Source organism: Aristolochia californica, unplaced genomic scaffold (genome assembly GCF_029961685.1).
Source record: "Aristolochia californica isolate CCGP_79_NKW_82.1479 unplaced genomic scaffold, dmAriCali1.0.hap1 SCAF_11, whole genome shotgun sequence".
Classification (NCBI taxonomy): domain Eukaryota; kingdom Viridiplantae; phylum Streptophyta; class Magnoliopsida; order Piperales; family Aristolochiaceae; genus Aristolochia; species Aristolochia californica.
This window is the reverse complement of record NW_027181782.1, coordinates 32,167,715-32,183,563: the sequence shown is the minus strand read 5'-3', so window position 1 is coordinate 32,183,563 and position 15,849 is coordinate 32,167,715. Positions and strand designations below refer to the sequence as shown.

At 35.1% G+C, this 15,849-nt stretch overlaps 3 protein-coding genes across 3 annotated transcripts; all 3 read left to right on the top strand.

Annotated features, from left to right (window-relative positions):
- The first annotated feature begins 6,399 nt into the window (after window positions 1–6,399).
- Window positions 6,400–6,675, top strand: LOC137943792 (auxin-induced protein 15A-like). Its single transcript, XM_068789226.1, has one exon. It carries the CDS (start codon window positions 6,400–6,402, stop codon window positions 6,673–6,675), a length of 276 nt encoding a protein of 91 aa, XP_068645327.1.
- A 2,546-nt stretch (window positions 6,676–9,221) lies between these two features.
- Window positions 9,222–9,515, top strand: LOC137943791 (auxin-responsive protein SAUR21-like). Its single transcript, XM_068789225.1, has one exon. The coding sequence runs from the start codon at window positions 9,222–9,224 to the stop codon at window positions 9,513–9,515; it is 294 nt and encodes a 97-aa protein (XP_068645326.1).
- Window positions 9,516–14,613: 5,098 nt separating this feature from the next.
- LOC137943790 (auxin-induced protein 15A-like) lies at window positions 14,614–14,976 on the top strand. The gene has a single exon (XM_068789224.1). It carries the CDS (start codon window positions 14,614–14,616, stop codon window positions 14,974–14,976), a length of 363 nt encoding a protein of 120 aa, XP_068645325.1.
- Window positions 14,977–15,849: the final 873 nt, after the last annotated feature.

The following is a 15,849-nucleotide window of genomic DNA, read 5'->3' as shown; positions in this document are numbered from 1 at the left end:
CACACCCGGAACTTTTTAATGATAGACTTTCCTGAGTTAGCAACACTTTCCTAAATTAGACTTTCGAGATAAGAGATTTATGGGATCAAAGAGGCTTAAAAAAGAAGATGTGTTGAAGTCAGACCAAAACTCTCTGATTAGAAAACAAATTTGGATAAAAAACTCCAATTTTAGGAGAAAAGAAAATTCAATTCAAGTCAATGCTAGGAAAGATAATAAGAGAGACATTAAGAAAAAATAGATATTTTTGGCAGAACTGACCTTTGGTACTTCTGATATCAATATCTCCAAAAATATAGCTCAAAATTACAAACAGTTTGTTTTTAAAAAAAAACTAGACTAAAATATATTTAACTATTTTGACACAAAAAAATGTTCTTAAATATTTTATGACCTCTTTATTCTCTTTGTTGACCCTTGTAGACTCTAATGTAAATATCTCTTTAAATATAAATCAGATTGACATGAAATGTTCTTCTTACGAAAATAAACTTTAATACCTTTCATCAAAGTATAACTTTTATTCATAAATATACTTATTTTGAGATAAAGAATCTGATAGATTTTAGACTCTATAATCTGGCTGAACTGAGTACTCTTTCTTCTTTGACCATCATGACCATATAAAACTCAGATTGAGAATTGGTTGAATAGATAAGAAAATAGACTTACAAATATTTTTTAATATATAATTATTCATATAAAATGTTGGTTTTAATAGCATAAAATGGCTTCAAAGTTGAAGCTTTATGCTGCAGCTTGAACCTTTTTTGCAATATGACCTTAACTGCTTCAAATATCGATTTATCTTTGCAGAAGATTCTAATTGCCAAATTGTTTTTTTCATTGTAAAGTAGAATCAAAAATCTTTCTATCAATATATAATTTTTAATATTAAAATCTCATTATGAAGGTACAAATGCCAAGAAAATAACTGGTACTGGGACATGATAAAAAGAAAAAAAGATAGAATATGAACCTAAACTACTAGTGATGATAGATAAAAAAAGGATCACATGATCTTTGTGGGTTGATCAAATCAACTCAAAAAAACTTGCTTTGATACTATATTGAATTTCTAGAAAAGAAAAAAAACTTCATCAACTTATTGTAATTTGAGTACATGAACCCCTATTTATAATAGCAAAAAAAGTAGAGTCTAATTATAATTAAACTACCTTTGTCCCAATTACACCCAAATTCTAACACGTAAAGATAAATCGTAGCATAATTAGACAACTAAACATAAATAAAAGACTAACATAACTAGAAAACTTTTTAACTGAAACTCCTTTGTGAAACCTCATTCCATAATAATTCTGGCTCTGTAAAACTTCTTATTGTGAAAGTCATATAAAACTCTTCCATATATGCTCTTCAACACAAGTCTATAGGCTCGAAACAATAATCTATAGTGTTAAACAAACACCTCGTGCTTGGTATGATCAATTTACTGATTTTTTACTTCATTTTGGTATTCAAACAAAGTTAAGAAGATCTCTCCTTGTTATGTTATCACCCTTTTTCTAACCGATTATAACTCCTTCTTTATGATGACAATATTATCCTGTATTCAGTTAAGAGTCTAGGATCTCTAGATGTTTTCTTAGGAGTTCAAGTTCATCGTGCTTTAAAAAGCCTATTTCTCAATAAAAACCAATATTTAAAAGATATCTCACATAGGGCTGTTATGGAATCATGTACAACTATTTCAACATCTCTTGTACTTAACACAAAAATCAAAATTTAAAAATCTACCTTACTCAAACTCTACACACTATGGAAGTCTTATAGGAACACTACAATATCTAACTCTTACCAAACCTGATTAATCCTACTCAGTAAATCTTGTAACTCAATACATGCACCCTCCGATAGATTTCACTATAGTCGAACATCTCAAAGGAACCCTTGACAATGTTATAGTCTTCTCCATACCTTCATCTCTAGACATCCTTGCCTTTTCTGATGTGGATTGGGATGGTTGACCACTGACAAGGAGATCAACCATACATTATGTTGTTTTCTTAGAAAATAACCTAATTTCCTGGTTAGCAAAAAAACAAACTAACAGTGATGAAAACCAAGTTTTGGATGACCCATCAACAAACTCCTGAAGTGTCTACTTCTCCCATGTCTTCAAAGGAAGTAGAGGAATTAATACGAAAACCAATTTTGGTAATGGAAAAAGACAAAAAAAAAACAAAAAAACAAGACTAACTTGCCTAACCCAATATGGATGGACATAGTAGCATATTCTAAAAATATTCAAGCCTTCAAATCCTCAGTCTTACCAAGAGAAGACATTGCCAGAGCAAAACTTGTGCCACTTCTATAGTTCCTATTAGTGGGATTGCTAGTTTAGCATGCTTCCAAAAGGAACCATAGCAAATTTGAAATTTTCACACAAGATCCCATGACAATAGTGGAGTTGTTGGAAACGAAACCAAAAAAAAAAAACAGGGTGTGAAAGCTTTGATGACGTGATAGAGAGGTCTGGATGTTTCGTCTATTGATGGCAAACAATCCAGGCCAATTTAATTGAAAGCTACCTCCCACCCACGAAGAACCGTATAAATGCTTATGTAGATGCATCCCTCGAACAGTGCCGTAGCACTGGCCGTGTTTGCGACGCGTCATGCCGGTCAAAGCAGCGGCGGCTACTTCCAAAGCTGTCTGAAACTAAATTTAACGAGTTGAAAAGTTATATCGACAAGATCTAGAGATAGCAGGATCCTCTCCTTCCCTGTCATCAATGGTGAGAATGACTCGGTGATTGGGTTTGGTCCAACCCAATTCAATCAAGTTGACTACTACTCGACCCAAGATAATGTAGATGTTATGTTTTCTTAGAAATTTTTAAAGAAAACTCAAGGGAGACTTTAGCCTCTCCTCTCCTCTCCTCCTATAGTTTTCTTCATTCTCAAACCTAGCCATGAGGTCGAAGAGAATAAAACTCAGTTCAATCTGTTGGTTTGGTCTTGATTTGATATCACTAGATAAACTTAAACACTTGTGCATACTAGTCTATAACATGATGGTAAGACGTTCATATCTGTTTTGGGAGTCCATGGATAACAAACTCAATAGATTCTAATTATCATTTCCAAAGACTTGATTACTTAATTTAAGGTTTTCACATAAGGTGACATACATGATTTTATAGATATTGCTGAGAGGGATTGATGTAATTTGAAGTGCCCACATTTCTAAAAGGTATTCTTGTGATCGAAAGTAATCACCTTTCTAAAGAGAATATGTGTAAAATGTAGCCAACCCCTTCGTCCCTAGTTTTTTGGCACCGATTGGAGAAGTATCCTTGCTGGCCTTCCCCGCGGTCAATAGCTGGAACAACGGGTCTTCTCTTTGTCAATGAAAAGAGAGAGAGAGAGAGAGAGAGAGAGATTAGGGTAAAGGGGTTGACTAATCTTGCGTCATGTGGAGAGGACTGAAAGACCTCTCCCATGTGTTACCCATCTTGTAGCTGACACAGTCAACCAGGTTCTACAATTTTTCAGGTCCCTAAAAATTTTAGTTTTGGAGAGAAGACTAGGTTTGATTTACCTTAGTTTTTTAGCAACTGAACATAAATAGAAGACTAATATAACTAAAACATCTTTAATTGAAACTATTCTATGAGACCTCCTATAGGAGCCCAACATATTAATTCTGTCTTTGTGAGACTTCTTACTCTGAGAGTCATATAAGATTCTTTCATATTTGCTCTTCAACACTCCCCCTTGAACTGGAGTTTATAACCTCCACTTGCAATGAAAATGATTCTTAGTCTTCAATCTTCACTTGCTGAAAAAATTCTTCATAGATAAAAAAAATCATTTTTTATTTTTTCCATTTCTTGAATATTTTAGTCACATAAAAATTACCACAACATGTGGAACAAAATACCTTTTTTTTGCACTTCTTCTTCTACTTTTCTCCCTCAAGTTGGGATAAAAAGGACATAAAGGCCCAACTTGGACAAAACACAATGTGGGAGAAGAAAATCACTCTTACTTGTATGACAAAGCTCCATACACTAGTCAAAATGGTCATAGCCTGAAACACACTCCACTCAATTTTAAAGGCGGAAAAACGACCCAACTTTAGAGCTCAACAAAGAGACTACTAACTTTTTAAGGGTAGCTCAAAGACAAATCACCTCTTCGGTGAATAATAATTGGGCACACTCCTATATTTTTTAGGTAGTGGGTCTTGACATTGTTTTGAGGTGATGAAAACAAAAAAAAATAAATTGAAAAAATACTAAAGGAAAACAACTTTAACTGGAAGGAGGCAACTATACAATACTCATACTTCCAAACAAATCTAGAATATGATGCATTTTTTTGTTTTTAAAAACTAGGGAGACTATAACGGTAGTACTTAATAAAGTTGACATTATAGTTTTTGATAGAAGTATAATGGTAGAAGTATAATTTTTTTTGGGGGTGACCGCAATTTTTAGAATTGACGATGCGTTAAGATACACAACCAAATAAGAAAAAAGCAAACCTTGAAAATAACATTGAAGCAACAAATTTTTGCTTTCCTTGAGCGAGCACATCACAAAGTAATTAATTCTAACCAAAACTCTCTCATTAGAAAAGAAATTTTGCTAAAAAACTTGGATTCTAAGAGAAAAGGAAGCTCAATTCATGCCAATGCATGGAGAGATAATAGGAGAGAAAATAGAAAAAAATAGCTTTTTGGCAAAACTAACCTTTAGTACTTCTACATCAATATAGATCAGAATCACAAACATTTTGTTGCTTTAAAAACTAGACTCAACAAGCTTTAATTTAATACCTAATTTGACATAAAAATTTTCCTTCTTGAATCTGTTATAAACTCTTTATTTATTCCTTTTGTAGTTTGACGTTTGTTGACTCTAATGTAAATATCTCCTTACATATAAATCAAATTGACATGAAATTTTCTCATTCTGAAACTAGATTTCGATATTTTTTATTCAAGTATATTTTTTCTTCATAAAATACGCTTCTTTAGGGAGAAAGAATCTGATAGATTTCGGACTTTGTAATCTAGTTGAACTGAATACTCTTTCAATTTTGGCTAATATGACCATTGGCTCTGTCGATATTGGTATCTCCCTCTAAAAAAACTCAGATTGAGAATTCGTTTAATAGGTAAAAAAATAAACTTATAGATCTATCTTTTGACATATAATTCTTCATATAAAGTCTCATTCTTGATGGTATAAAATGCCTCAAAAGTTAAAACTTTCCACTGCTGCTTGAACCTCTCTTGTAGTTTGATCATTGTTGCTTCAAATATTAATTGCTCTTTGTAGAAAACTAGATTTCAAAAATTCATTTTGTGTTAGAAATTAGACTTGATGATCTTTTCGTCAATTTATAATTTGTAATATGAAAAGTTCATTATGGAGGTGCAAAAGCCAAGAAATTGATGGATACTGGGACATGATAGAAAAAAAAATACAAATACAAGCCTAAACTATTAGAGATGACAGATCATAAAATGATCAAATTATATCTGTGGGTTTATCAAATCAACTCATAGAACCCGCTCTGATACCATGTTGAATTTTTGAAAAAGAGAAATAATTCACTAACTTGTTGTAATTTGAGTACAATGAGTCTTTATTTATAATAGAGGAAATAAATAGAATATAATTAAAATTAAACAACCATTATGCCAGTTACACCTAAATTTAAAAAGATAAGTCCTAAAACAATTGAACATCTAAACATAAATAGAAGACTAACATAACTAAAACACCTTTAACTAAGACTCTTCTATGAGATCTCTTCATGTGAGAGTCCTATATGACTCAACCATATTAATTTTTGTTCTATAAGACTTCTTACTATGAGAGTCATGTAAGATTCTTCCATATCCGCTATTCAACGGTAAGTTAAATACCAAAGGAAGTGAAATAACTAATTATGATGTAAAATTTGACTCATTTGATATCTCCCATCAATTAGACTTGGATGCATATTGCCTATAAAATTTTGGATTCCGTCCCCCATTCTTCCCATAATGTAGTCACTAAGGGAGTAGATCCTGTTTAATCCAACTCAACCAGCTGGTTTAGTCTAATTGCTTGAATGATCTACACTGAAATATAATGTAAGAAATGGTCCTATCCGATATCACCGTTCAATTAGAATCAGCCAAGACAATGCACCCTTGCATATTGGGGATACTACAGTTGATTCCACCATCTACTCTTCCTGGAAAGTAGTCACCATTGGAGCACGGAGGATGCTTTTTAGTACCAGCATTTGTCCCCTTTCTTATCTCTTTACAGCGTACAAAGCCCCTATATATAGACTTGATGCTTCCCTTCAATCTTATCTCGCTCTTTCTCCCATCTGCTTTCTCAAACTTTGTTGTTCATCTTGTGTTGTAGTAATGGGTATTACCAAGAAGATTTCTTGGCAATCACTTCCGAGAATTCGATCAGCACTGGGTTTAGACGTTCCAAAAGGGCATTTTGCCGTTTATGTTGGAGAGACCCAGAAACGTTTTCTGGTCCCTGTCTCCTTCTTGAAGAACGCATCATTCCAGCGTTTATTGAGTAAGGCAGAAGAAGAGTTTGGCTTCGACCACCGAATGGGCATTCTTCTAATTCCTTGCGCAGAAGACGACTTCATTGCTCTTGTTTCTCAATTACGTCGAAGATTATGAACAAAGACTGGCTGAGTTTGATGAAGGTGACACCCTGATTTCTAATCTTGCAGATGAGGCTCTTCTCCTCTAACCTTCCACTGAAAGAAAAATCAATGCCCGGCGGAACCAGAAATGGCTCACAGATAATATCTTGAAATCACGGCAACTCTCTGGAAGGAAATCTGGACGATGAGGAGTTGGGAACCATTTGAGCCTTTCCCACTGCTTGCATGCAACCCTGAACCACCCTCGTATAATCATATTTGTTTTATAGGTTTTCCAAATTAAATTATTTGTCGCATTTTTAAACAAACTCAACTTTCATTCCGTTCATTTGCTTGATTGTAATTTTTTTATATTTAATTTTTTTAAGAATCTGATCGATTATATTTCAAGACGAAGCTGGGGTTATCTTTCATTGCATTCATCTGCTTGATTGTAATTTCTATTTATTTACTTTTTTGTAAGAACCCGAGGCTTGGGTTATCTCTTACCTGTAGATAGCGTCATGAGCTGCAGTATATGGGCAACATCAATGAATTTGGGGCCTTACCTTTACTATGAGACTGGAAGGGATATCTTCCTTAAAAATCTCTTTTTTGAAAAGTCATGGGGAGGCGGAGAAAGGAGGAAGAAGAAGAGAGGGGACATATTCCTTTCCAGGGACCATGGGAACAGAAGAGGAGAAAGGGAGAGCTGACCACCTGCTTCTATTTCGTTTTTGTTCATGTAGGGAAGAGGGCCCTGCCCTTCCAGTTGTACTCCAAGAGGGTGAAAGTCCCTCCTCTTTCCATTTATTTATTTATAGAGCTAATCTCTATTATATATAATAAATATTTACACTTTACAATAAATTATATATGGATTGCTACATATACATTATTTTCTATATAATATTTTATTAATTTTTTTATAATAAGCTACTTTATAAATATATTGTATATAAGTCTGATGATTAGGTGTTCATAACCATTTTAACCCGGGTTTTTCACGGTTGAACTTGGTTTTGTCGATCTTTCTTCCAATTTTTGGATTGGGTTAATCTTAACTTATCGAACTCATTCCATAGACGGTTAGATTATACGTTAGAAGACATGTTTCAAATAACACAAAAGAAAGTAATTTATTTAAACTATTTGTTTTGTTATCACCAAAACTATGGAATTCGACATGATTTGAATCTTGTGGCGAACATAGAATCCCATATGAACCCATCATAAAAAAATATCTTGTGTTTATTATTTACGAATAGATATTCTTATTCGGTTAGTGATTTTGGAATCAACCTTGACCTAATTTTCACAAGAGCTTGAAGATTATTCACCATTAGACTATGTATTAATGATGTTCAAGTTTTGGCATAGACAGAATTTTTTTGATTTGAACCCTTTGGCTAACAAAGAATCCCCACATGGACCCATCATAAAAAATATCTTGTGCTTGTTATTTACGAATATTCTTACTTGGTTAGTGATTTTGGAATCAACCTTGACCCAACTTTCACAAGAGCTTGAAGATTGTTCATCATTAGTGAAATTTTTTTTTGATTAAGATTTGCAAAATATGAACTTGAAGGGTATTTATGGATCTAATAGGTCATCTAATCCATATTTGGACCATTGGAGTTCAAGCTCCTTCCATCATTTCCAAGATATTTCCCCTTCAGTACCACTTGCTACTGAGATGCACAATCATCGAAAGCGAAGAACGCGCTATACAGAATGAAGCACGGTTGAGTTGGTACGTCCTTTGGCTTTTCCTTCAGTGTGGGCACTCGGCTTTTACTTCTGAGATTGATGTTTACTGTTGATAGCTTTCAAGATCCAAAATCATGTTCGATTTATTCATGAAAAGGACGAACATCTCAAAGCTGTCATGGCAAAGATTGAAATCTACTTGCTGTCTGGTTTTACTAAAGCCTTGTCTGAAACGTGTGATAGGTTTACATGATCGACGTTAAACTGGAAAAGTATGAAAGAAGGTACATGGCTTTTGAGTTGTCCAAAACACGGCATGAAGGATATCCCGACTCCATCAAAAGGTGTAACAAAAGCCGTCACAGACGCCCAAAGACCAGTTACCTGCGACAGAGGCAGAAGGCCAGCAAATTGAAGAAATCACGCTATAATTTCTGTTGCAATATTTGTAATCTGAAATTGTATACATTGATTACAAAGATTAAAAATCTTCTCATAGTATTCAGAAGAGATCCATGTTCGATGCTCTCTTTTACCGTCAAAAGAGGGAGTAATTACTGACACGGAGACCCAAAATTCCTCACTAAAATGAGTCTTCAATGGGAGATTGTGGCGGGGGCATTTACTATGTTAGTGCAGCAAAAGTGGAAGGAATATGAAGACGCATTTTCATACTGTGGATACAATAGTGTATTCCACCATCCATTTTCTTGGAAAGTAATCACTACAGGAGTCCCTAAAAATCTTTCTTAGACCAACGGGGGATAGCCTCTATATGTACACTCGATACTTCACCATAATCTTCATCCCTATCTCTCGTTCATACTCTTCCTCAAACATTTTAGCTCATCTTTTGCTTATTCGGTAATGGGTGTTGCAGCAATGGGTATTGCCGAGAAGCTTTACTGGCTGCCGTCCCTTACGAGGATTCGATCAGCTCTGGCTTCGAAAGTTCCAAAGGGCCATTTTGCCGTTTATGTTGGAGAGACGCAGAAGCGATTCTTGGTCCCTGTCTCCTTCCTGAAGAACGCATCATTCCAGTGCTTACTAAGTAAGGCCGAGGAAGAGTTTGGCTTCGACCATCAAATGGGCGGTCTTCTGATTCCTTGCTCAGAAGACGCCTTTATTGCTCTTGTTTCTCAATTACGTCGAAGATTATGAACAAAGACCGGCTGAGTTTTATGAAGGTGAGATCGAACTGTGATCTTGCAAGTTTGCTTTCTCAGTAGCTTACTGTGATCTCAGCCGACAAGTTAGATTAGAAGTTTAGAGGAGCATTTGACGAATGTTGTGTAGGAGTAGATTATATAGTCTTGGAAGAAGAGCAGGCCGATGAAGATCCTCAACTGGGTTCTCTTACAATTTCTTCAACGGAGCCTAGTAATTGCTTCAGATGCGCGAGAAACAGTTAAGCGAAGAAGCAGCCTCCCGATGAAAGAAATGTTAATGGTCGAAATTGAAATGGTTCATAGATATAAAACTTCGAAATCACGAGATAAGGAGGACGAGGAACTACCTACTCTGTCGAACTGCTTGCATGCAACGTCCGTATCTGTTTTCCGAATTCAGATCTTTGTAACGTTCTTCGCACAAACTCAAAATTCATTGGATTCATTTACTCGATTGTAATTTATTTATTCCTTTTCTGTAAGAATCTGCTTGATCGTATTTAAAGAAGATAGAGATTGCGTTATCACCTTCCTGTAGATATCGTCATGTGCAGCGGTACTATATAGGCCCGCATTAATTGCCTTATGCAATACTGTGAAATTTTATTTTTAGCTAGAGATTAGTTTCCTGCGAGCATTCGAGCAGGACTGAAAACCTTCCTCTGAAAAATAAGATTATATTTTAGATAAAAGTTTCTAACCAGAAAATGCTAGAAAAGATGAAGGAAGGGGCAGGAATGTCAAGCTTAGAAATGAGGGAGGAGATCCATAGAAAGTGAGGAAGGAGATGGGTATCGACCCCCCTCCTCTCTCTTCTTTTTGTTTGGGCAAGGAAAATGTCTTAAACACTATGAATTTCAATGTTTGGAGCACTTTGGGAATGAGTTCAGTAAGTTTTAGAGCAAACATTTCTTAAAGATTCATAGGTTGTTGGCTCTTAGAAGGTTGGGTGGTCATTTATCTTTATTCTTACTCTAAAATTATACCAAGGGGATATTTGTAGAACTTTATACATAACTACTTGTTTTTGTATTGTTAGAGGATCTTGCCAACTCTATCCAACAACTAATCAATCAATGTGTACAAAACTAGTTGAAAAAGCTTAGTCAGCTCAATGCCCTATCAAACCACAATTTTTGGATCAGAATGAGTAGATTCAATGACAAATTCGTGATTTTGAAATTCTTACTCGTGGCACATGTTCGTTTTCTATGCTAGTTCACTTTAAAGGATTGTCCATCCGAACTTGGAGAAGTTACCTAAATAGAGTTTTTAAGTGAAAAAACTTACCTTTTATAGAAATTGCCTTATCACAATGTTCAAGGTCTTCTACTTGTCCAATCTTCTTCGCACTAATTATCTTGAAACTTTAGCTCTAATGCCTTGACTCAATAACTTGAGTTTTCACTTTTTTGGCTTGAACTCATGTTGTAGATCTATTAAAGATGTGCTCGAAGGTCTATGTCTAAAAACTTTATTGAACCGTCAATAGAATACTTTTAAGCTATACATTTTGTTATTATCAAACTAGAGAGACCAACATGAATTGAACTTTTGGGCTAATAGGCCCAACATGATCATTGTTAAATTTATTTATTATGCTCAATTAATGTTTTTGGATAATCAAAATAATTCCCTATAAAAAATTACACTAACATATTTTCACTTAACTCCCAAGATTTTTCTTTGTTGTGTTAACTTACTTGCATGTAGAAGATCAATTGGGTGACACCACACATCATCCTCAACAAGAGTCGAACTAGCACAAGGAGCCTATTTCATGGATGAAGACAACCACACCTTCACGACCATCTTCCATGAGCTTGGATTTTTTATAGGGAAGCCACCATCTGATTTTACTTCCCCTACTAGTACCTATAAGTAGTTGCCTCTCTTAGCTATGATCATTTTTTTATCATTGGGAGTTTATGCGCCTCTTAGCTGTATCTCAATTACATTTTGAAACATCATTTTTGTTAATGAATGCGACAATTTCTTCTGATTTGTCATTCTTATTTTCCTCAAGATACAACTATACTTGAATTTTGATGATGTCAAAAGGGGGAGAGAATTTAGTAGCCTTAAGACTATGAAGAAAGGAGTTTTCTCAGTGAGGGACAACAAACTCATTGAAATTTTGAATGGAGCTCAAATGTATTGAAACATAAAACAAAAAATAAAGGGAGCTAAAGCGCATTGAAAGATAGAGTATAAACTCAAGAAGAGTTAGTTTCAATTCACATTATATGTTGCACTAGTCAGTTGCACTGGATTTGCCATTATCACTTGAATTATGTTTATCACCATAAAAAAAGGGAGAGGGGGGGATGTTGAAAATGAGGCTCAAGACTCCTCTAAGTACTATAATTTTGATGATTACAAATTCAGTCATTTTAAATTGATCTTTGATTGAGAAGTTTATAGAAAAGAAAGACACTCTGATGATTTTGAAAAAAAAAGGAGTTGAATCTATACATGGGTTGAAACCCACTAGCATGAAGGAAAAAAATGAATTGAACCCCGTTTACAATAAGTTTTAGAATTAAAAAAGGTGTTGAATCCTCCATAGGATCCGAGCCATTAGGTAACATGATTCGGATCACATGAACAAGAGAACACTAAAAAGAAGAATAGAATCGACCCCATGCATAGAAGTAGAACCCTTATGGCAAGTAGAAAGGAAAAAAGAGTCTCACTAATTATATAAAGTTTTGGAATTAAAGAGGGAGTTGCTCCTATGTGGTGAAGAAGCTAGAGGAGTCAAAAACATGGGAGGGTTCGACTCCATTTGGTTGAAAAATAGCAAAAAGGATGTGACTGCACCTAACAAAAAGTATTGGAATAGAAAAGGAAGTTGACCTCTAAAGGGTGCATAAGTCAGATGAGTCAAACCTAGTGGAGAATTTGACTACATAATCATGACACTGGAAGAAAATTGAGTCGAACCTATGCACAATATTCGACCCCATGCTATAGAAATTCAAAGTTCATGAATGCTAGCCCTAGATTTTAATGTTGTAGATCTTTAAGTTTTGTAAGTGACTTACCAATACATTGAGCAACAAAAATAGGACTTATTGATTATTTTTTCATAATTTTTGGATCTTGCTTTCTCCTATTTTTGTTAAATGAAAAAATAACCTTATCCATACATAGAAGCTAGTTGTTTAGCTTTGAGAATTGTGCTATATATACTAAACTCATACTAAACTTATCCCATACTTTAAGATATTCTTGCCTACACAAATTCCAAAGCTCCCAAGTGCTCCAATAATGATTTGCAAGTTCTAGTACCATTAAAAGCTCAAGAATAAGTTATTTTGATGGAGGTTTTTAGTGAAAGCTAAGTATTTCTATGCATTGATTCTAATATTATCTTATTGAAATACTTGGTTTTTGATTGGTGCAAATTTGTTAGCTAATTTTCATATCATATTAGGCACTGAGTTTTACATTGATTGTTTGATTTGAAATCTTCCCCATATTATCAGCTTAGGTAAAGTTTTGGATTGCAATTACTTTAAGATCTAATACATTAAACCTGATGAATTGCTAGTAGATTCACCTCGGGTTTAGGTATAATCTTGTTTTTTTATTATATTAATATTTTCCTATCAACAGTCTCTATTGTTTTAACTAGCTAAGCAAGTATCCTTGCATTTTTACAACTGTTAAAGATTATGATGTAATATGTTCTTACTTAGTCTTCTAGTTATAATCTTTGGTTGTACTTATGGGCTAATTTGTAAAGTCTTCAAGTTATAATCTCGGTTGTACCTAAGGGTTAATTTGTAATTTGTAAGATTTTTATTATAAATAATAAGAATGGGAGAGCTAACCTTAACACAAGCTCTCCCCATGAGTTCCCCTCCTCTCTCTTCCTTCATCTTCTCTCTCTCTCTCTCTACTCTTTTCCTTTTCACCACAAAGCACACCTCAAGGTAACAAATCCTAGAGTCTAACATAAATAATTTAAGTTGACTTAACTGAGTCTTGGTGCCTGTACCTAGTAGTTACTGACCTAAATCCCAAGGTTAGACGGGTGTTGTAAACCCGTTTTGGGTTATTGGATGTAGATATCATTTGACTTAATTTTAGCGGGTATTTTAGTTTTATCTCAAAGGCTCCTTGAGAGTGAAGTAGCAATTTGAAATAGTGATTATGAAGCACTACTAAAATTTAAAATGTAGTGGTGATTGTTTATCATTACTTTAATTGTGAGTTAATTTAAAATAAAAATTTGATAAACCTATTGACCCTCGTCTAGGTTTATCATCATGTGACCTTACACTTTAGATATGGTTATATATGTAATAGCGTAATGGCCTATGTGACTCTTGATATATATATTAAGGACCTAAAAAATCCGCTATGTATTAGGTGTAGTAGTTGATATGAGATATATTAACAAGGCAAAATTCAATATGTTTTGACCAATATGTGGTGTGTGTCGCCTCATATGCCCATCCCTGGGGTATCGCTTTCATGATTCATAAGCAATTTATTTATGAAAAAAGACAGACGAAGTTGAAGCTGTCATGACAAAGTAGAGCTTCTTGCTGTTTCGTCTGTTGTCAGCAATAATTGCTGGCCAATTTAATTGCAAGCAGCCGTGGGGGAAATCCGTAGTCATGGTTGTGTTAGGCAGCATACCTGGTACGATGCAGTACTAATGCCGTGTTGATGGCGCGTCTTGAGCATTTGAACATAGACAAAGCAGCGGCTCAAAGGTCCCACGCCATTAAAATGGAAAAGCATGAAGCAGACGATAGGAATCGAGTGCCAGTAATTTTTTTTTATTTTGGATAGTTTATTTGTAAAGTTTAAAACTAGTATTCTGGTACCTGGTCAATTGGGTTTCGATCACTCTTCCGTATATGAAAAGATAAAAGAAGGATGATTAGGGAACACCCTTCGTTCCAGAAAAAAGTATTCAAGAGCCACGGAAGATGTTTTTTTACAACAAAGACGTGGAAGGATTTGCCACTCTATATATACCTAGATACTTCATACCAGTCTTCATGCCAGCCTTCTCTCGCCCATAAACTTTCTGAAACTTAGTGCTTCATCTTCTCCTGCTAATTATAGTAATGGGTGTTGTAGTTCTGGGTATTGTCAAGAAGCTTTACTGGCGGTGTCTTACGAGAATTCGATCAGTTCTGGCTTCAGACGTTCCAAAGGGGCATTTTGCCGTTTACGTTGGAGAGACCCAGAAACGAATTCGATCAGTTCTGGCTTCAGACGTTCGAAAGGGGCATTTTGCCGTTTATGTTGGAAAGACCCAGAAACGTTTCCTCGTCCCCGTCTCCTTCTTGAAGACCGCATCGTTCCAGCGTTTATTGAATAAGGCTGAAGAAGAGTTTGGCTTCGACCACCAAATTGGCCGTCTTCTAATTCCTTGCGCAGAAGACGCCTTTATTGCTCTTATTTCTCAATTACGTAGAAGATTATAAACAAAAACAGCCTGAGTTTGCTAAAGAAGAGTCCCGGAATTCTGATCTGGCAATGTGGGTCTTCTCAGTAGCAGAACTGGGTTCAGCTTTTTGAACTGCTCAGCCGAACGAGTCAGATTACAATTTTTTAGCAGCAACTGCGGAATACTATTGACAAGTAGTTTACACAGTCATCATGACAGACGAAGAAGCCAATGTGGATCGTCAACTTGTGGGCTTCGCAATGTCTTCAACGAATCCTCTTGTTTTCTACAGAAGCCCAAGAAACAGTAATCGAAGTAGCAGCGGGGAAAGAGTAATATGCTCGGCCAAAACGGAAATGGCTCACTGGTTATATCTCGAAGTCCCGGCAACTCTCGTGGAACCATTTGAGACTCTCCCACCACTTGGTTTCCGAATTCAGATCTTTGTAACGTTCTTTTCACAAATTCAACATTCATTGTATTCATCTGCTTGTTAGTTTTCTTTTTGTTTATCGTTTTAAAGAATCTGCTCGATTTTCTTTAGGACTGAAGTTAGGGTTATCATTTACCTGTAGATGACGTCATGTGGTCCTGTACGAAGGATCCTGATGGCAGACTGAGATTCTCCGAGTAGACTCCATCAAAACATTTTGTCTGGGCCAAATCAATTGACCCAACTCAGTCAAAACAAGATTAGGTCTGACTGAGTGAGATCCGAGTTTGGCTTGAATTGTTTGAGTTAGATTGATTAAACTGAGTATTTGCATGGTATGGGGTCTAATTGAATTGGCTGCACTCCTTATATTACCTAATTTCAAATATGTGTCAACCTAAGGTGATACATAAAATATGATTTTCATTATTAATAATATTTGTATCAATTAATAGCCATTAGAAAAAAATTCTTGAT